Source organism: Protopterus annectens, chromosome 3.part0 (assembly GCF_019279795.1).
Source record: "Protopterus annectens isolate FY-2018-M chromosome 3.part0, PAN1.0, whole genome shotgun sequence".
Lineage (NCBI taxonomy): Eukaryota > Metazoa > Chordata > Ceratodontiformes > Protopteridae > Protopterus > Protopterus annectens.
In genome coordinates this window covers 508311338-508333168 of record NC_056731.1, presented here as the reverse complement: position 1 = coordinate 508333168, position 21831 = coordinate 508311338, and the positions used below count along the sequence as shown (strand labels likewise).

The following is a 21831-nucleotide window of genomic DNA, read 5'->3' as shown; positions in this document are numbered from 1 at the left end:
TGTTACCCACAATGCTCTGTTCATGTGTGTCAGTACTCTTGCACATATGCTAATAAAAGCTATCAACATACAGTGGGTCGGTGGGCTGAAAGTTCAACCCTCTAATGTTTGCTCTGTCTCATCCCCCCAAGGGTGTATGCAGAAAGTAAGCTTCAAGCTCTGCCGCTCCCCCACAGAACAGTCATTCCCATCCTTCCCTGTATATAATGTAAAGTATCTAAGGAGTAATTAAACTGTGGGCACTTGGACCATTGTCAGGGCTCTATTCCTCTACACCACCAGCTTATGGAATGGATGGTTTATGGTCAACATAGGAAAAGCCATGCAGTTAAAAAGGACAAAAAAATCAGCATTAATTACAAAAATAACTACACTTGGCTGCAACAGGTACTGAAATAAGTGTTGCAAAACATGAAGATATGCATGCAGACACTAGAGCAATATGAAATAAGGACACCTAGATAGATCCAGTGGTAGTAGGAGCAACTGGAACATGAAAGAGTTTCTAATCCTATTTCAAAATCTTACTAGTATTGGTAACTAGATATGAACTACAGAAGGAAGTAATTCTGGGTACACTGCAGGTGATGATAAGGACACTCTTTCCCAAAATCACAAACTGAAATAAAAGTGATGTCATTAAATTTAACTGTCCCCAACTTAGGGATGAAGTCCATTTCTGTCACAGTATAAAATTATAAAAAATAAATAAATACATACATAAATATTTGGAAAAATTAAAAAAATGTATTGATATCCTATACTGGGACAAACGAGCCAGACTGATGTTAAAATATGAACAATTAAGTAAAATTCCTTTGATGTATGAGCAAAGGGGATTTTCTGATGACTGTGTAGGAAACAGAAATTCTGAATAAAATTATGAAATAAAAGGCACACATATGAAATGTCAAAGGAACATATTTCCCACAAAAGACAATCTGACTTACTGAAAACTGACAGGCAGAGCAAACACTCATGCAGGGATTCACAGAAAGTGATGCATCCATGCAACTCATCCTACACCCATGCTTTGAACTGTTCTGTTGTGCTGTTAGGCAATTCATACTTGTACATATTCCCACAAGGACAATGTTTCATTAACTGGAATTTTGCAGATGAGAACCCTAGTATCCTACCAGACTCCCCTACACACACACACAGCTGGCATACTCCATCTACCTCGGGTGTTAATAAGAAGGCTAAGTGAAGTAGATCTATGCTACAGATCATGGCTCTGTTCTACCTAGTCACCCTGTGTGTTACCATAGACCACACTGTGATGCCTACCACAGCTACCAATATGTGATGGCCACCAATATGTGACATCCCCATGCTGGGCCAATAATCAAGGAGCCTGAATCCTCACCACTGACACTGGACAGGGATGTGCACTTGCAATACAAAGGGATACACTCAGTACTTCTAGATGCAGACCTCTGCATCAAGTACAATTTCCCTTAAGAGCACACAGGGAACACACTCAGCCCAGGGTCTGGATGTCTCTATAACTGTCTCCTTCCAGGTCTCTAATAAAATTCCCCACTGGTACAGTGTAGGGATAGTTCCTCAGCCAAATGTCCAAGCGAAGTCCTCCAGCACCCACTCTGTGAACCCAGTGCTTTGTGTCCCTGCTCCAAGTAGCTGACACACACACTCTTTAAGATTTAATTTTCACACACACACACACACACACACACACACACACCTAGGAAAGGCTGGCACAGATTATTCGCTCTACCAGCTTTGCCCAGACTATAAGGTAGATTCACTGCCACCAGTCAGTTACTATTAGGCTCTTGCAAAGGGTATCAAATTATACTGTGCAATATTAATACTAATACAAATGATAGTACTTGACCAAGACAGCTAGGGCTTCTGGAGTGGCCCACAGAGTGTCACCAAATAAATATAAGTACTCTCAAAGGTTAGATTCTTTCTACAAGGGCCAGCCACAATAAAGTTTTAAATATATTTAATAATAAATAATAAAATAACATGAAAATATTGACTATATATTCACAGTAAACCACATAGTTCAGATCACAAGAAATATTGAAAAGAACATTGATGGAAAGACTCAGACAAAAAAAGAAAAGCAACACTTAAACTAAGCTTCATTGTATTACTGACTGAATTTAAAAGAATTACTGTTCCCTAGTTAACTTACTTACTACTGCAAGGCAAGATGCTGTGGGTGAGGGTCTTTCTAGTCAGGTTCCCCAAAACAGAATACTCAGTACTTTGAAATTTCTCTTTGTAATGTCTAAAATATCATTTCCAAGAAGGCTGGCAGAATGACCTCATCTATCACCTGACTCTAGGATCTCATAATATTCCCCTTTGAAACTGAGGCAGGAATTTAGCATAGACTGCTACAATATACATCTAAATGTTTTTGACAGTGCCTGGGACTTCCCCTCTTTTTACTGAGCTAATGACTAAAGGCTTTTTCCCAGACCTAGGGTTGTTGTCCTATTCAGCACTGTGGGGTACCGTTTTAATGGTTTAACAGCTCATTTATGTTTCCCTTATTTTTCTTAAAGTAAGTTAGCTGGTACATTTAATTCAGTTGAAATAATACATGTACATTTCTTTTCATTCCAGCAGGGTGCACTGTAGATACATTTTAACACAAGAAAAGCTCAGAAATACATTTTCAGCACAAGCATCTGTACAAATCAGTTTGATATACAAATGACATACAGTTCTAATACATTTGTAACACAAGCATCTTGTATAAGTCAGTTTGATATTCAAAGGACATATCATTCTTTACAAAACTCCAGCTGGCTATGCTGGCACTTGCCCCTATCATCACACCCCCCCCCCCCAAGGACTCAAGCTAATTTTTCATTTGACCCTTGAGAAACGTAGCTTGACAGAAATAAGCCTATCTGGAAATATATTATCCCATTCCTGTCTTGAGAGCCCATCTGCGTTGGCATTGCTGACCCCACTACAGTGTTTTACTGTCATGTCATATGCTTGCAATCCTAAGCTCCATCTTAATAATTGGCATTTTGCTGGTTGGTTCTATGTTGCCAAGTTAAGGGATTGTGGTCTGTAACTACAGTGAATTTCCTTCTATACAGATAAGGCTGAAGTTTCTGCAGTGCCCACGCTATGGCTAGGTATTCCTTTTCTACAGCTGTGTAACATTCATCCCTGGATTGGAGTCTATGACTGAGATATACCACTGGGTGCTCTTCTCCCTCTGAGGAAACCTGGCTAAGTACTGCCTCCACCCCATGATTTGAAGCAACCACCTGCACAACAAAGTCTTTGCTATAATGTAGACTGGCTAACACAGGGGGTCCTCCCAAAGCTCCTTTAAGATTCTGGAATGTCTGCTCACATGCTGGGGTCCACAGTACCTTATTTGGCCTGTTTTTTCTTGTCAGGTCTGTGAGGGGAGCAGCTATGGTATTATAATTGGGGACAAACTTTCTATAGTACCCTGCTGTCCCTAAGAATGCCTTCACCTGCTTTTTTGGTAACAGAGGCTGGTCATGCCTGAATGGCTTACACTTTGGCAGGTTCTGGCCTGATTTTACCACTCCCCACTCAATGTCCCAGGTAGGAGACCTCTGCCATACCCACCTGACTGTTACTGGGCTTAATGGTCAACCCTGCCCTCTGCAATCTGCCAAGCACCTCCCTGATATGCTGAAGGTGCTCTTGCCAGGAGTGGCTATAGATGGCAATATCATCCAGGTAAACAAGGGCATAATCTCCTGCTCCTGTTAGGATATAATCTACCAGCTTTTGGAAAGTTGCTGGGGCATTTTTCATCCCAAAGGGCATCTTCGTGAACTTATGCAAGTTGAAAGGAGTCACAAAGGCTGACCTCTCTCTAGCATTGGGAGACAAGGGCACCTACCAGTAGCCCTTGGTAAGATTAATAGTGGTCAGGTACTTAGCCACACCCAGCTGCTCTAAGGCTTCATCTGTCCTAGGCATGGGGTAAACATCTGACTCTTTGTGACTATTTAGTTTCCTGTAATCCTCACAGAACCTGATGCTGCCATCCTTCTTTGGTACCAGCACCACTGGGGAGGCCCAGGGACTGCTGAACTCCTAGATTACTCCCATTTCCAACATTTCCTGTATCTCCTCCCTCAGAGCCTGTCTGCCTTGCTCAGGCACCCTGTAAGGGACCTACTTTATAGGTCTTTGGGGTCCTGTATCCACATGGTGCTCCACCAGGTGGGTGCACTCTGGTTTCCCAGTGAACATGTCCCCAAACTCCTGTAACACTGCTCAGATTTCCTGATCCTGGGTAGGGGATAGCCTCTGGCATACTGCTATTGCTTCCACTGAGGTGTCAGTCCGAGCCTCACTGAGAAGTTTGATCACCATATCCCACTCAGACTCCTCCTGCCATCCATCGCAAATACTTAACACAAGGACCTCTCTACCATGGTAAGGCTTCATCATGTTAACATGGTACAATCTGTGTCCCTGCCTCCTGCCTAGCAGTTCCACCAGGTAGTTAACATCACTAACCTTCCTTACCACTTTGAAGGGTCCCTCCCAAGCTGCCTGCAGCTTATTGTGTCTGATAGGAATGAGCAACATCACCTGCTGTCCCACAGAATACTCAATGGCTTGAGCATTCCTGTCATACCAGACCTTTTTCTGCTCTTGGGCTCCTGCCAGGTTCTCCTGGGCCAACCCCTTGAGCTCCATAAGCCTTGTGTTGGGGTTTATGACATATGCCACAATAGACTCTTTGTGGGATTCACACTCACTCTCCCATTCAAGACGAATCAAATCTAGAGGTCCCCTCACCCTATGCCCATACAGCAACTCAAAGGGTGAAAAACCTGTGGATTCCTGGGGTACCTCCCTGTATGCAAACAATAGATGGGGCAAATGTTTGTCTCACTCCCTATTAAACTGGTCTGAAAATCCCAGCAGTATGGTTTTTAGTGTAAAGGTTAACCTCTCCACAAGACCATTAGTCTGGGGGTGGTAGGGGGTTGTCTTTAGGTGTTTCATCCTACAGCACTACCACAGACAAGCCAGCAGGTCTGACATGAAAGTGGCACCTCTGTCAGTCATTATTTCTCTTGGGAAACCTACCCTGCTGAAAATCTCTAGAAAAGCATTTGCCACCTTCTCTGCCAAAATGCAGGACAGAGCCACTGCCTCAGGGTATCTAGTAGCATAATCTACTATCACTAGGATATACTTCCCTTTGGAACTTGGGGTACTCAGAGACCCCACAATATCCATGGCTACCCTCTGAAATGGCTTCTCAATCACAGCAACAGCATCAAAGGAGCTTTGACCTAGTCTCCTGCCTTGCCTACCTTTTGGCACTGCTCACAGGTCCTGCAGTACCCTGTTACATCCATGGCAATCCCAGGCCAATAATACTACTAATAATAATATGTCTCTTGATATGCTTTATGCCCATATGACCTGCAAAAAGAATGTTGTGGGCTATGGCTAGAAGTGCCAGACAGTAGGCTCTAGGCACTATCAACTGCTGTATTACCTCACCTTCTAACCCTCCCTCCGGGGTCCACTCTCTATACAGCAACCCTTTGTTCCAGTATACAGAATCCTCATTTCCTTGAGAATCAGGCAAATCCCTCAAGCCTTGTAATGTAGGGTCTGAAAGCTGATCCTGCCTCAACTTTCTCTTTGTAACTCTTCCCAGTTCCCCTTCCACTGGAAGTCTGGTATCCACTGACAGCAGTGCCTTACAGTCAGCCTGGGTACTACTACTCACCTCTGCCCTTGCAGTCACTCTGTCCAAGGGAACATCAGTACCCACCAGCAGCTGTGGCTCACCTTCAGTCTCACTGCTACAGGGTAACTTCCTCCCTGAAGTAGCCCTATCACCAGTCCTGGTTTCAGGTGTGTCATCTGTCTGGGTCTCCCCAAGGCTACCAGACCCACGTGCCTGTCTCCAAGCCTGACCGTATGTCACTACATGCAAACAAGTTACTGCATTATCAAAATCATTCCCTATCAAGATATCTGCATGGATATTCTCAAGCACACCTACTTGCTTGTTTCATTTTCTACCCTGCCAGTCAACATGAACTCTGGCCAAAGGCATTTGCAATGGGATCCCTCCTAAGGCTCTGATTGGAGTGGCCTGCTCAAGTGAGTATTGCTCCTCTTTAATCACTGCAGGCTTCACAATGATTGTATCAGAGGAGTGTCTCTGTTGGCAGTGGCCTGTTTACCATCTACCAAGACTGGATATAAACTCTGCTGGTAGTTTGGTACCCCTGTTGTCTCCAGACAACTTACCACTGGCATTGTTATTCCCACTTGCTGGCTACCCCACCTTTTGTTCCCAACTTTGTCTCAGTGGACATCTATATGCTACATGGCCCCACTGGTTAAATTTAAAACATTTAATTCTTGATCCTGGCCATGTTCCTGAACTAGTGGCTTCCCCTGTTACTGGCAGACTTGGTTGGGGCAGTTTAGGCTGACCACCATGGGTTCCCTTATATCCATGTGCAGCACTGGGTATCCCCTTCCTGTGCTGTGATGCCCTGATTGCTAGATATAGGTCTCCCTTTTCCCCAACTCATCTGCAGAGTTGCATTCCCTGTCTGCCAACCAGATTCTCATGTCCTCACGCAAAGTGCTAAGCGTGTGTTCCCTCACCAAAAGGTCTGCCACCCTTGAAAAGTGGTGATCTGGCACCCACTCACCCACCTATGAAAATAAGTGCTTAGCTCAGCAATATAATCACATACACTTTCATCTTCCTTGTATCTATGCTCATGAAACTTTTTGCTGTAAGCTTTAGGTGTTAACTTAAAACATTGTAATACACAGTGCTTAACTTTACCATAGTCTAAACAATCAATATCAGACAATTTAGAAACAGCAGCTACAGCTTTACCATGGAGTAAGGGAGTCAGGAACTGTACCCAGAGCACTTGGTCAACATTATATTGTTTGCATACTCATTCAGATATATGAATAAAACTATCAAAATTATCACCTTCTTGACACTGAGGAAGATGTGTACTGACTTTTATTGCTTCTGGGGTATGGTTACTCCCTTCCCCATTACCTCCATAACCCTGGCAAATAGTCAGCATTTCCTTTCCATGTTGCCTCTGCCTCTCATTTTCTTTGGTTTCCAGATGTCTCAGTCTCTCTTTTTCCTTCAGCCTCCAAATGCTGTATTGGCTCTGCTGATTCTAATTCCAACCATTTGACCTCCAGTTCAAGTTTCTTTAACTCCAGATGGGTTATTAAGTCCTCTGAAGAAAAGTTGAACTGTCCTGTTTCTGAGAGCTGCAAATTCCCATCACGAAACTGGTTATCCTCCTGGTTGTTGATCTATGCTGCCACTGTGATTAAGGCTGCATTAATTTCCCCTTTAGTCAGGTTGGCATATACCAGTCCCTTGGCTTGGTACATCTCAGCCAACTGGTCATTTTTCAGCTTGCCATAATCCTCTGCTGATATCCTTGCCTGCTCTCACTGACTAACTGAGCTAACAAAAAGTAAATACATAAAACTATTGTGATATGAAACTCTAAATGTCTACTTTGTGGCTGCTTGAGTGTACCTTCTTTAGTGACCACTGCTTACAGGCTACAGGAGTTCAATTAATATTCACACCACTGCTCAACATGTGAGCATGTGATGATCCCTCCACTGCCAACCAATAATGTGATGTCCACCACTGCTACCAATATGTGATGGCCACCAATATGTGACATCCCCACTCTGTGCCTGTAATCAAGGAGCCTGAATCCTCACCACTGATACTGGAGAGGGGTGTGCACTTGGAATACAAAAGGATACACTCAGTATTTCCAGATGCAGACCTCTCTGCATTAAGTACAATTTCCCTTAAGAGCACACAGGGAACAAACTCAGCCTAGGGTCTGGATGTCTCTATATCTGTCTCCCTCCATGGCCCCAGCAAGACTCCCCACTGATACAGCTGTAGGGTTAGGTCCACAGCTGAGTATCCAAGCCAAGTCCTCCAGCACCCTCTCTGTGAACCCAGTGCTTTGTGCCCCTGCCCCAAGTAGCTGACACACACATCCTTTAAGATTTTATTATCACACACACACTTGGGAAAGGCTGGCACAAGTTACCTGCCAGATTTGCCCAGACTATAAAGTAGATTCACTGCCACCAATCAGTTACTAAGAGGCTCTTAACAAAGGCTATCTAATTATACGGTGCAATATTAATACTAATGCAAATGATAGTAGTTGACCACGACAGCTAGGCCTTCTGAAGTGGCCCACACAGTGTCACCAAATAAATATAAGTACTCTCAAAGGTTTGATACTTTCTACAGGACCAGCCACAATAAAAGTTTTAAAGGACAACAATGGGATTCTGTCATTAAATTGTCAAATTCTCTGTTCTTTTTCTCCCTATTTACTGTCCATGCTATGAATAAACAACAATATAGTATTTAAAATATTTTAAATTGACTGTTTCTCTCCACTAGAACAGTACCTTATTGTACTGTGGTGGTTTCACTTTCAAAGTCCTGCCCTGGAAAAGCTTGCTGCAGTCACCAGTTCATTGATGTCATCAAGGCCACTGAATATAGGTAGTTTTCTGGCCAATTCCCCTCCCCAAACTGACATCACCACGACTGTCCTAAAAACCCACCCATGCTGTGATGTCACAGCTCCCTGGACTTTCCTCTTCCCAATCAGAAAGTAAAGGCTAGAACAAGGAAACAGTACATGAGTCAAGTTTCCTGCTGTGAGCTGTCAATCACAGTAACAGCTCAAATTACCCTCAGCACTTTGACAGCTAGGGAAGTAAGGTGTGAAGAGGAGGGATGGGAGATGAGTCAAAGTAGTACAATTCAAGCTTCACAAAAGACTGCAGTTTAGCCATTCTAAAAAGAAGCAGCAGTAAAAAGCACTTGGAAAGTCTATTCTTCAGCATTTGTATTGTTTGTGGTTTAAGTAGTCATTGAACGGTATGAAATATTACTTAAAACTAACTGACTGAAAGACAGCAGTGCATGCATGTAAAATCAATGTTGTGACAGGAACTTTAGGAAGAAAGAGGCTTGCATGATGTATTTTTACAGACAAGCACTGCATTGTGGGATACCTAGAGGCAGACTAATCAATCAGAATTACTTCTAGATGCCAGAGCCCATGTGGTAAGACTCAGAAATTACATATAAAAGTATTTAAAAACCTGTAAATAGTCCCAATGTAGTGTTAAACTGTAGGAAACACCAAACCATGATGAAATAAACATGTTTTTTTGAGTCTGTGGGTGCGGTTCTCCTTTAAATATATTTAATAATAAATAATAAAAAAAATAAAAATATTGAATATATATTCACAGTAAACCACAGAGTTCAGATCATAAGAAATATTGAAAAGAACAGTGATGGACATACTCAGACAAATAAAGAAAAACAATATCTAAACTAAGCTTCACTATATTCCTGACTGGATCTAAAAGAATTGCTGTTTCTTAGTTAAGTTACTTAACTACCATAACACACAATGCTGTGGGTGAGGGTCTTTCTAGTCACGTTCCCCAAAACAGAATACTCAATATTCAGAGATTTCTCTTTGTAATATGTACAATATCATTTCCAAGAGGGATGGCAGAATGACCTTATCTAGTCACCTGACTCTAGGTTCTCAAAGTATTCCCCTTTGAAGATGACACAGGAATTTAGCATAGACAGCTACAATACACACCTAAATGTTTATAGCAGTGCCTGAGCCTTCCCCCCTTTTTACTGAGCTAATGAACAAAGGCTTTTTCCCAGACCTAGCATCTCTGGTCCTATTCAGCACTGTGGTGCACTGCTTTAATGGTTTAACAACTCATTTAAATTTCCCTTATTTTTCTTAAAGTAAGCTAGCTGCTACATTTAATTCAGTTGCAATAATACATGTACATTTATTTTCATACCAGCAGGGTGCACTGTTGATACATTTTAACACAAGCAACGCTCACAAATACATTTTCAGCACAAGCATCTGTACAAATCAGTTTGATATACAAATGACATACAGTTCTAATACATTTGTAACACAAGCATCTTGTATAAATCAGTTTGATATTCAAAGGACATATCATTCTTTACAAAACTCCTGCTGGCTATGCTGGTACTTGCCCATATCATCACATACACACACACAATTACAATAAGCAGTCATGTACAGACTCACTCGCGCATTCTCCCTGCACAAACACACACATACACAATAAGCATTCATTCGCAGACCTACTCACACACTCTCCCTGTGCATGTGCACACACACACCACACACACACACACACACACACACACACACACACACACACACACACACACACACACACACACACACACACACCAATGCAGGCATACAAACACACACAGCTGACATACTGCATCTACCTTATGTCTAATAAAAAGGCTACGTGGATTAGATCTATGCTACAGATCATGGCTCTGCTCTTCCTAGTCACCCTGTTTGGTATCATAGTCCAAACACATGTACACAGGCATGCCTTTAGCATAACCTGACTATAACATACAATCACTCAGAGAGATATATAGGCTCTTACATACAGACATAGACACATCCACGCACAACACACACACACACACACACACACACACACACACACACACACACACACACACACACACACACACACATCCAGTATCTGCATACTGCCATAGCGAGGTCATGTCAGGCAATGGTTATCACATACCTTCTAACAGGGTCAAGCACTAGTCTACAATCAATACGTAGAACCACAAATAAGCATGTGAAAAGAACAGGCTAAGGTGAAAATATAAAAAACTTTAATCAACAGGATTAAGTGCTTTCATCCCACACCTCGGACTTCATCAGAATACAAGTATAAAAATATCACTTCCTTTTATAATGCCACAAAAGTGGCAATGGTACTGCTGCTCCGTTTAGCATCAGGAGATGGGAGGTACATTGGATTGTACATCTACTGTACCCAGCCAAAGTGTATACTGATTTGCCGATGCAGATTTATATTCATTATGTGGGAATACTTCTCAACCTCTAAGCGCAAGAAATATAGATAAAGCCAAAAATAATCGGGGGAGGGGGCATATCTCTCAACCTCTTAGAGCAAAAAATCTGGACAGACAAAGCTGTAAGTAAAAGTGGAACAAAGGCCGAAAAATAGGGACAATTTTTAAATATTGCTCTTACAAACTTAGAAAGTTGATAGAATAGTAGGTTTTGCATTAGCATGGATTTTCTGATGGATAAGAAGTCCAAAATTCAAATATCTGTCATTATTTTCAAACTTCATTCTTGAAAGATTTGCCAATAATTTGCCAGAAAACCGCAATTTTATGAAAAATGGACCAAAAATATGAGGTAAAAATCTGGACATTCTTCGAAAATCTGTACAGTTGAGGGTGATATTGTAGTTGAGGGCCTCACCAGATGCGCAGTAGCAAGCCATGCCCAAAACCCACCCCCCGTGCTATGTCATTCATGAATATGCATTCCCTCCGAATGTACAACCGAAGAAAAAAAGTGCACTTGATGTTGTAATAGGACAGTAAATATAACAGTAAACTGAAGTAAATTACCGGTATGGCATGAAAGACATTTAAACAAAAAAAAACACTTTCTCGACCTTGGGGTATTTCAGTTTCTTAGAGGACTGCCAACTGCTAAATTATTGATTTGATACAACGTAATAGCTTCTTATTTAAACTAAAGTGTTTCCGTTATCACAGTGCTTTTAATAGTCAAACAGTCACCAAAATCTCATATTGACACTTTGAACGGTTAAGTGCTGTCAGTACAGCACGCAATCGTACGGAAGTGTAACCGCTTCTTTCTTTTACTCAGTTGTGGGGGTTAAGTCTTTAAGTCTTAAGTATGACAGGGTGTTGCAGCATGACTGAACTTTGATATGCACATATTGTGTATAATGGCAAGTTTTAATCAGCCTAAAATGTTAAAAAAGAAATATAGAATTTATTGCCAGTTTGCGAAAACCCCAAGTAATATGCAGACCGGGTTGTCACTCAGTTTGCGATACGCCCACTTCTGCAAGAAACTAACTGGTGAGGCCCTCAACTACAATATCGCCCAGTTGAGAGGTGGGGAAACGACTTAAATCAGAGACAGATTTTAAAATATTGCCTTTACAGACATAGAAAGTTGCTATGATAACAGGTTTTGCCTCAATGTTAATTTTTGAAGGTATGAAATGTGGAACTCAAATGTTTGTCATTGAATAGTGATTTCAGTCCTCACTGATTTGTCAGAAGACCACACATTTTATGAGGTGCATACCAAATATATGAGATAAAAATATCGGTCATTGTATTAGGCACACCAGGAGGCAGAGAAGCAGCCCCTCCCATGGGCCGACTGAGAGTATATTGTAATTATAATTAATAAATATAAATTTACCATTTTAAGATATTCTTAATGAGATGAAAGAGATTAAAAAGTCAGCCTAATGCCCCCCTTTGTATTAATGCCCCCCCCCCCCCCCCCAAGACTACCAGGCAGTGGAACTTAAAATTGTGTATGGCAGGGGGTAGGAGTGGTAGCCCCTCGCAAAATGAGTGTAGACTTTTCCCGTCTCATTAAGTCAGTAACGCATGATATTAGAGTTTCGGATATTTTTACTTTAAACCTTCTGAAACGTATAAGTCTTTACAGAGTAAACCTGAAACTATCGTGCTTAACTGACAGCCCCATTGGAATGTCAATCAAGTCGGCACCACCCACACCTGTGCTACAACAATAAAGAATCACCAAAACCTGGACATTCTGTTGAAATCTAGGCAGCTGAGAGGTAAGTTGATATTCGAAAAAAATAACTTTTTTAATCCTCACATCACATGGTGGACACACGTGACAAATGTCAAAATAGGGATTATTCTATGAATGAAAGGAGAGGTGCCAGTGATAACACTGTGCAATATCTCTGTCAGACAGTATCCACTTGATTTAGCAGAATTACAGTGTTTAAAATGTGGTACTGTTGGTACCAAAAACGTCCCTCCTACATCACTATAGGGCACGTTTCAAATAAAAGGCAAAATACGCACGCACCAAAACAAACACATCCCTTCAACTCTAATTTCCACCCGCAGCTTTCTCTAGATTCAGCGCACTTCTAGTACTGCGCATGCTCTAATGGATTGGTTTGGGAACTGCTCTCGCTGCCGGAACTAATGTAGTATCACCGGTTTCTGGGCCGTGTGTGGATGATCTGTACAAACTAGTGGCTGTTAAGAGCATATGTGTCCAGTATTTGACAATGCTACAGTTATAATTCTCGATCTTAGTTTTTTGTAGACTGCTGCTGAATGAGTTGTTTGCCTAACCCTAGTGTAGTGCTTGGAGCTGTTTCTGAACTTGGAGCACCATCATATCCCCTGTATTTACCTTAGAAATGACAATGCCATTGTATGTGGCAAAACCGTAGTGGACGACCTTTTTGGTGAAAGGGGCGATGGTAGTGCCAAGAGAAGCAGAGGCATGTCGTCCACGGAAGGACCAAGGAGCGATGGTGTTGTGGCTGCCCCTCTCAATACTGGCAGCTGCTTCTCCCCTGCGACTCTGCCTGGATTTACACTGGTGGTGGGCGCGGGACTACTGGCAGTGTTGGCATTTTATTATATCAAAAACGAGTTGTCATTAATTTTCATGCTATTGAACTTCTGCCCGTACTTGTGTATCTACTTACTGTGTGTCCTGCTCATCATGTTAGTGGTCCTGGTTAAACACAATCTACCACGAAAGCCGGACTTTACCTGGATGAAACCTGTGTCGGGGGCGTCACGTTTACTGAAATCACTGGTAAGAAGATAACCATGGATGCGTGTGTATCGTAACACCGTACTCGTAAATTTATTACTCCTTCAGCTGGATATAGCACAACAACATTCTTTGACCGATGATGTACTTATGTTATGGCTTTATGCTGTCCTGTAGAAGAACATGTGCACTTTGCGTTAAGAGTTTTGGATTGTTCAGTTGTTCGCCTATTCTTAGCATTGCCATTAGTTTAAAGTGTTTTACAAAATTATGGATAACCTGCTTTTGACATTTCAAGGGGCAGGGATACAAGATGCAAAATAACCCCATTCCATTTGGCTTTAAGGTGTTCTATAAAATTATAGATAACCTGATTCGGAAATTTCAAGGGACATGGGGGGAAAAAACTTTCTAGACCCCCCCCCCATTCCATTACATACACATGTGATATAAAGAGATGGGTTAAATTAAACACCCTTCAAAATCGTTATGCCGTTAACTTTTATGTGATCTTGTGGTCTCAAATAACGTCTGCAAAAATGCATCCTTTGTAATTGCCTGGTTTCTACCCACCCAGTAAAAATTAAAAAATACAGTTATTCTGAAGTAGTATTAGAGCCAAGACATGAACTTTCTAGATCCTGAAGGAACCACAGTACCCTGTGCATTCTTGGTTCAGTGGTAGAATTCTTATCGATTAATGTAGGAAGTCTAGGTTTGATTGCAAGTGAGTTTAGTGGTGTTTTTCTTTGGCTGTTAGCATGGAGGATTAAGGCTGTGACCTTTAACAGCCTGCTTTCCCGAGTATGTAAAATCATTGTGACATTGTTGTTACTTACATAGGTTAATAGGTTCAAAGGATATTAGTAGGCTAATGTCCCAAAAGCCCTTACAAGCCTAGCCTTATTTAACCCGAATTTCCCAATTTTCAATAGTTAAGTGAATGAAGTTCACAGAGGTATGAGCTTATGCTTCTTCTTCTTTTGGCTTTTTCCCGGGTATCTAATACCAACTGCCATTGTCCATGAGGATAATCAGAGCTGAATTAGAGACTGCCCTGCCCTGCAGGCCAGACACAGATTCTCCCTTAGTAGTCTGTAGGATAGGACTTTAATTGTGCACTGTACCTTCCTGGTGAGAAGCCTCTGGGGTCACTCCAGCTGTTGCAGATACTTGATGAAGTACATGCAGAAGGGTGTGTTGTACTCAATTATTGGTCTGATGAGAGCCTAGTACAATAGAATTCTAATGTCCTTTGATCTGAATACCTTGCCCTTTCTTATGAGTTGTGCAACATAGGACTTTGTCACCACTGTGGAAACAAGGTGGTCTAACTTCAGATTACTATCAACTTGAGTACCCAAATCATGTATCACTGGGTCTAGTGTTAGGGGGCTTCTGTCTATATTGTCATTAGCTGGGGTATTTACTTTCCCAAAGGGAATAATTATGCATTTTTTTGCATTTGGTTTCAGTCCATGGCTCTGGTACCAATCATTTGTGTGTGTTAAGCCTTTCTGCAGTATACCAGTTTCATTCAGTGATTCCCCCCCCCCCATTTTGCAGTTATCTGCGAACTTGGTCAACCAAAGACCATCTCCGTTTGCCTTGACGTCTGAGAAATAAATACCGAGCATGAAAGGGCCTAGTACAGAACCCTGTGGTATGCCGCTAGTGACTGGCCGCTTGCTAGAGGTGAATTCACCCACTTTGACAGTATGCATCCTGTTGGTAAGCCATTTGACTACCCATCTGGTGACATAGGGGTTTATGCCCAGTTGAGAGAGTTTCTCTCCAATACCCGAGTGAGGAATTATGTCAAATGTCTTGGCCAGGTCAAGGTCGGCAGTATTCAGTCTTAGTCTCATTCATAACCTTGCTGACCTTGTCAAAGAGACAACTACATTTTAACAGACATGATCTATCCTTAACAAATCTGAACTGGGTTGGGTCCAGAGTCTGGAGATTACCTACATTCTTGTTGATAAGGTCCGTGATGATTCTTTCCATGGCTTTACAGATGATTTAAGTCGGGCTTATGGGTCTATAATTCCATGGGTCAGTTGATGTCCCCCCGCCATGTGCAGCGGGATAACTGTTGATGTTAAGTTGTCTATCTCGCCTTCATTTTGCTGGTTGGGTTCAGAACTGATCCTCGGCTCCGACTCTGCCATCTTCAAAAGCTCGAGAGCTGCTTACTGGCTCGAGGCCCCCCCTATATCCTATGATGCCTGGCGCTAGATACCCAGATCTCGTTTGCCGCTTCTGTTACGAGGTTGTTCTACTGGCTCAGGTCGTATAAGTTTTACTATTATTATTGTATTTTTTCTTGTTAAAAATCTATATTGGTAGTGTAGAATTAGTCGTTAGTTATACTTTAGTATTGTAGCTAGTTTTTCTTCTAGATAAGCACCTTCCTTAAGAAACTCGTTTTAGTTAGTTTCCCCTCCCCCCCTTCTCTCCCTTTTCCACAGAAAGGTTCTTTCCGTTTAAGTTAGAGGTTAGCCTTTCTATCTCCCTTTTAAAAAAAAAAAAGTTATTTTTCCTCTAATTAATCACTGTTGGTGTTTAGTGATAGTTGCAGATATTTTATTTTGGTTGTATTGGTATTTGTAGTGGTTTGTGGTAACTGTACAGTGTAACTTTTTTACTGTTGGTTACCTTAACGATCTGTGTGGAAATTTGTCCTTGGTTTTTCTCCCCAGGATGTCCAATGATCCAAAACCGTCCGGATTCAAGAAGTGTGATTCATGTTGTCAGAAGATGTCTCTGACAGATGGTCACACTTCTTGTGTTTATTGTCTGGGCGCTGTGCACCTGCAGGACTTTTGCTGGATCTGTCATGCCTTCAGTCCAAGAGTCCTGCAGGAGCGCAAAAATAAATTGATTCTGAGGGGTATGCTTAAACCCCAAGATTCGCCGGCGAAGGCTCAGCCAGCAAAATCTTCCAGGCCACCCAAACCATCGGCTCCCAGTTCGGAGCCGTCGTTGGGTGAAGCCACTCAAGTCATTTCGGCTCCTGCTGGAACCGATGTCCCTCCCTCCCAGTCGGTTCCAACACGATCTTCGGAGCTGGCTGAGAGTCAAAAGAGATCCAGGTCTCCTTCTTTGGAGTCGATACGTTCGGCTCCGAAGTCGCCCCTGCTCCAATCGGAGTGTAGTCACCGATCATCCCACTCTTCTCGGTCCTCTAGACTTTCGGACCATGACTTGGAAAGAGTGGTCAGTAGGCCCTTAAAATCGCAGGCCCTAGCCAAAATGTTGTCCAGCCCTCCTCATCAGGAGTCGGCTCCGTCCACGGCTGTAGATATTCCTCCTCCGACTCTTCCTATGAGCTCGGAGATGGAGTTTGTTGGGGTTCGAGTCGTGGAACCGTCAGCGACGATACCCTCTCTTTTGGTTCAGTCATCGGCTCCGATCCCTTCCATGGTACCTTCCCTGGAGGGATCTGGGCGCCGAGACTCCCTCGTCTGCTCTGAGGGGGCGAGTGGCATCGGACCCTTGTCCGACCTCGCTCTCCCTCTCGGTGCTTCGGTGCAGGTGAGCTCGGCTCCCACATCTGCCTCGGAGCCGTTTCTTTCGGTGTGGGGAGGGCTTCTGGTTTCTTCGGAGCCTGAGCCTTCTCTGCGTTCAGTCAGGGACGCCTTCAAAGTGATGAAGAGCGTACTGGCCCCTGAGTCAGTCCCACGATCGACCCCATCAGCTCCTCACCCTAGGGTGCCTGCGTCAGCCCCTCTTCCAGACCCCAAGCGTGGGGATCCAGTGCTCCAGGACACCCCTTTGGGTGTATCCTCCTCTTCCGAGGCCACCCCTGATCTGTCAGAGTAGCCAGCTTGCAAGAGAAAATGCAAGAGGAAGCATGTTGACTCCCCTGAGTCTGTCACATCGGATACCGACTTAGCGGAGTCGAAAGGGTCCCTAAGATCCCCCTCTGAAGATGTCTCCTTCTCCGACATCCTTGAGATGCTTAGGCAGAGGGGAAACTGGACTACCCTAAGCCCTTCCGAGGATGAGTCGGTATTCCTGGATGCGTTTGGATCCCTACCTTCCACCTTCTGGGTGTCTCCGCCTTTCGACCCACTGATGTCTGTGGTGGCTCAAAAGGCGTGGACGGCTCCAGACACACTGGAACCGACCCCTAGAAGACCTGCAAGTTCATTACTGCCCAGCAAGATAAACAGTTCTTGACCAAAAGTGTCCCCGTTGATGCCATGGTGGTAGCAGCAGCCACAAAGAAGGAGTTGGCTGAAACTTCATCTGTCCATCCCCCTAACAAGGAGTCCAGGACGATGGACAGATATGGGAAGCAGATGTTCTCTTCAGCGACCTTTTCCATGCGGTCCATGAATTACCTGTGCCACTTTACCCGTCTTCAGTGGGATCTCCTGAAAGAGCTTGGAGATACCCTCCAAGATCCATCAGCTGAGGGGGCCCAAGCTAAGGCAGCCTCCCAGCTAGCGACTCTTAATTCAGTGGTAAACTCCTCCATGCGGCTCATTTCGTATGCAGCCAATGGTGCAAGTAGAGCCGCAGGCACAGGCGTGGCCCTAAGGAGGCATGCTTGGATGCGGCTATGTAACTTTGCGGAACCTTTCAGATCGTCTTTCACCAACAGCCGTTTGGTTCCTCCCTCTTCGGATCACAGGTGAAAGATACCCTTACCAGGTGTGAGCAGGAAGGCAAGACTCTCTCTGCCGTAGGAGTCAGTTTTTCCACTCCTTCCAGACCATATCCCAAGGGTCAGAAGAGTGGAAAGATGTGGTTCCGGAAATCCCAAGGAGCCTTGCCGGACACGCGTGGTGTGTTTCCCTCCAGGGGCAGAGGAGGGAACAATAACAGATGCCGCCCTCGTGGCAGAGGGGGTCCGCAAAACCAGGGCAGCAGAGAATCTTTCTCTGACAAGCCCTTCCAGCATCCCTGAAGGGGTGCCTGGCTGCTCACCTCTGGAGGCAGTCGGTGGAAGATTATTGCTGTACCCAAGAGCCTGGCAAGACATAACTCAAGACAAATGGGTACAGTCCGTCATATCCAGAGGCTACAGAATTCCCTTTGTTCGCACCCCCTTAAGGTCAAACAAGTCCCTTCCAGATGTTCCACCCAGTCTAAGGGACCAAGCAGTGCAAGAGGTCTCAAAACTGCTAAGAAAAAGGGCCATCCAGCAAGTCCCAGCAGACCAACAAGGATCCGGAATTTACTCAAGGTTCTTTTTGGTACCAAAAAAGACAGGGGACTGGAGACCCATTTTGGATCTCAGCAGACTAAACAAGTCCGTACAAAGAACGAAATAACGGATGGTCACGCTTCAGTCCATTTTACCCTTTCTGGGTGAGGACAATTGGATGTGCTCCATAGATCTTTAGGATGTGTACTACCACATCAAAATGGACAGATGCTCCTGAAGATTCCTTCGCTTCCGGCTGGTAGCCAGCCATTATCAGTTCAGAGCTCTGCCCTTTGGTCTCACCACAGCCTCCAGGGTGTTTACCAAATGTATGGCAGTAGTTACCCCTCACCTGAGACGTCAAGGATTCCAGGTGTTTCCATATCTCGACGACTGGCTCCTCACTGCTACCACCAGACATCACTTTCTGCAAGCCAGAGACTGCACCATCCACACTTGCTCCAGGTTAGGTATCACAATAAATTTTGAAAAGTCTGCATTGTCGCCCTGTCAATCTATCACCTTTATAGGCACAAAATTTAAATACCAAAGACATGTTAGCGAGCCTCCCACCAGACAGGGTGTTAGTGATTCGTCAGCATGTCAAGGTTTTATTAGCATGCGAAAGGATTCAAGTTTGTCCTTTAGACACTAGGTCTCATGGCAGCAGCAATCGTACTTGTCCCTCTTGCTCGTTTTCACATGAGGATCCTCCAGTGGCTTCTTTTCATCCAATGGTCCTTTCAGCAACTTCCCATGTCTTACATGATTATGATCACTCAGGCATGCTAGAAGCATCTTGCGTGGTGGATGGTCTCCACATCAGTGCTCCACGGCAGACCATTTGTTCTCCCCCCTCCAGTGGCTACAGTGACCATGGACGCTTCCCTGATCGGGTGGGGGGAGCATTATCAGGGCAGAACAGTCCAAGGCACCTGGCAACCTCACGAATATCATCTGTACATAAATGTCTTGTCGATGAGGGCTGTGCTCTTAGCATTGCAGGCTCTTCAGGACTCTCTTCCTACCGGGACCATTGCAGTTCAAATGGACAATATGTCCGTAGTGTGGTACATCAACAAGCAGGGCGGAACCAGGTCCTACCCCTTATGTCGAGAAGCGCTCAGACTTTGGCAGTGGGTGATCTCTTCCCAATGGTTTCTGATTGCAGCGCACATCCCTGGGAGATCCAACGTCATAGCAGATAGACTGAGCAGAGCAATTCTTATGCCTCATGAGTGGTCTCTGAACCAGGCAATAGCGGACCAAATCTTCCGCAGATGGGGCTAACCTTGCTGTGACCTTTTTGCAACTCCCTTCAACAGCAAGTGCAGCAATTTCTTCTCTCTCCTTCCACTTCCCGGGCATTCCCCCAGAGACGCTCTAGTCCACGATTGTCCCCAGGGACTTCTTTATGCATTCCCTCCTTTACCCCACATACCAAAACTAATTCAGAAAGCTACTGCTTTGGGTTGCAAAATGATCCTCATTGATCCTTACTGGCCTCGACAAATATGGTTTCCGTTCCAGCATTGCTATCTTCTCGAACAGCCTTGGACTCTGTACCTAGTTCCAGACCTCCTGATTCATCAATCGGGCGGGCTGCACCAATCCCTGCACTCTCTCCAGCTCACAGCGTGGCTGCTCCACTTCCAACCTTAGCCAGGCTCCCAGATATCTCCCCCTCTGTGCATGAAATCCTTTTGTCGTCACACAAGTCTACGACCAGAAAAACTTACGCTAGTAAGTGGAAACATTTTTCTTCCTGGGCAGAGTCAAAAAGTATTGACCCCTTTTCAGCCTCCGTACACTCTATTTTGGAATTTCTTGCGTAGCTCTTCCATGCGGGGTCCGCTTCCGCTACAATTAGAGTTCAGTTAGCGGCAATTTCAAATTTTCACATTGGTCTATTGGAAAACAATATGTCACATAAGCTCTGTAAAGCCTTTCTCGAAGGAACCACTGTGCTCAGGCCCCCAGTCAGAGATCCTCCACCACCGTGGGATCTAAATTTGATTTTAGCTTTGCTAATTTTGCCCCCTTTTGAACCTGCAGCTTCTTGTTCACTGAAGTTCTTATCTTGGAAAACCCTTTTTCTGGTAGCTATTACTTCAGCCAGAAGAGTTTCAGAACTACAGGCTCTTTCTATCCGACCCCCATACCTCGTGTTCCACAATGACAGAGTTGCTCTGAGGACTAATCCTTCCTTCCTTCCTTCCTTCCTTCCTAAGGCCTCTTCAGAGAGTAACTTGAATCAGTCCATAGACCTTCCTGTGTTTTTTCCCTAACCACTCCAACAGGGCAGACTATAAGTTGCATCAGTTAGAAGTTCACAGACAACTACGCTTTTATTTACATAGAACCAAAGACATTAGAAAATCAGATCAACTGTTTCTGTCTTATGCAGTAGGCAAACAGGGGCTTCCGGTCTCCAAGGTGACCTTATCCAGGTGGTTGTCTTCTATCATCACGTTCATATACCAACTCAGGAACAAAGAATTACCGGTCAAACCAAAGGGTCACTCCACCAGAGCTTTAGCCACTTCAGTGGCTTTTCAGGCTAGGTTGCCCATGGAATCCATTTGTGCTGCAGCTACATGGGCCAACCCACATACTTTCATTTCACATTACAAGTTTGATTTGGTTTCCAGGAGCAGAGCTGATTTTAGTTCCACTGTTCTGAAGAGTCTTTTCCGATGAGCCACCCAGGTTTTTAGGTGCTAGGGACGCTGTCCCAACCAGCAAGAATGAAGGCGAGATAGACAACTTAACATAAAGAAGTTATGTACCTACCATAACGTTCCATGTTAGTTGTCTTCTTCTCGCCTTCTTTCTTGTGTCCCACCCTCCATCCCCCTATCCTAGTGGACCGAGAAGAGTTCCTCTTGTTTTTGCACTGGCTGAGTC

General features: G+C 44.0%; 1 protein-coding gene across 1 annotated transcript in view; it reads left to right on the top strand.

The window, feature by feature from the left end:
- Positions 1 to 13118: 13118 nt before the first annotated feature.
- The window catches only part of SNX25 (sorting nexin 25), a 1427683-nt gene continuing 1418970 nt past the window's right edge, over positions 13119 to 21831 (top strand). Inside the window, exon 1 of the mRNA XM_044064925.1 lies at positions 13119 to 13805. Within this exon, the coding sequence (XP_043920860.1) occupies positions 13485 to 13805 (321 nt within the window). The 5' untranslated portion in view covers positions 13119 to 13484. The remainder of the gene's footprint in view (positions 13806 to 21831) is intronic.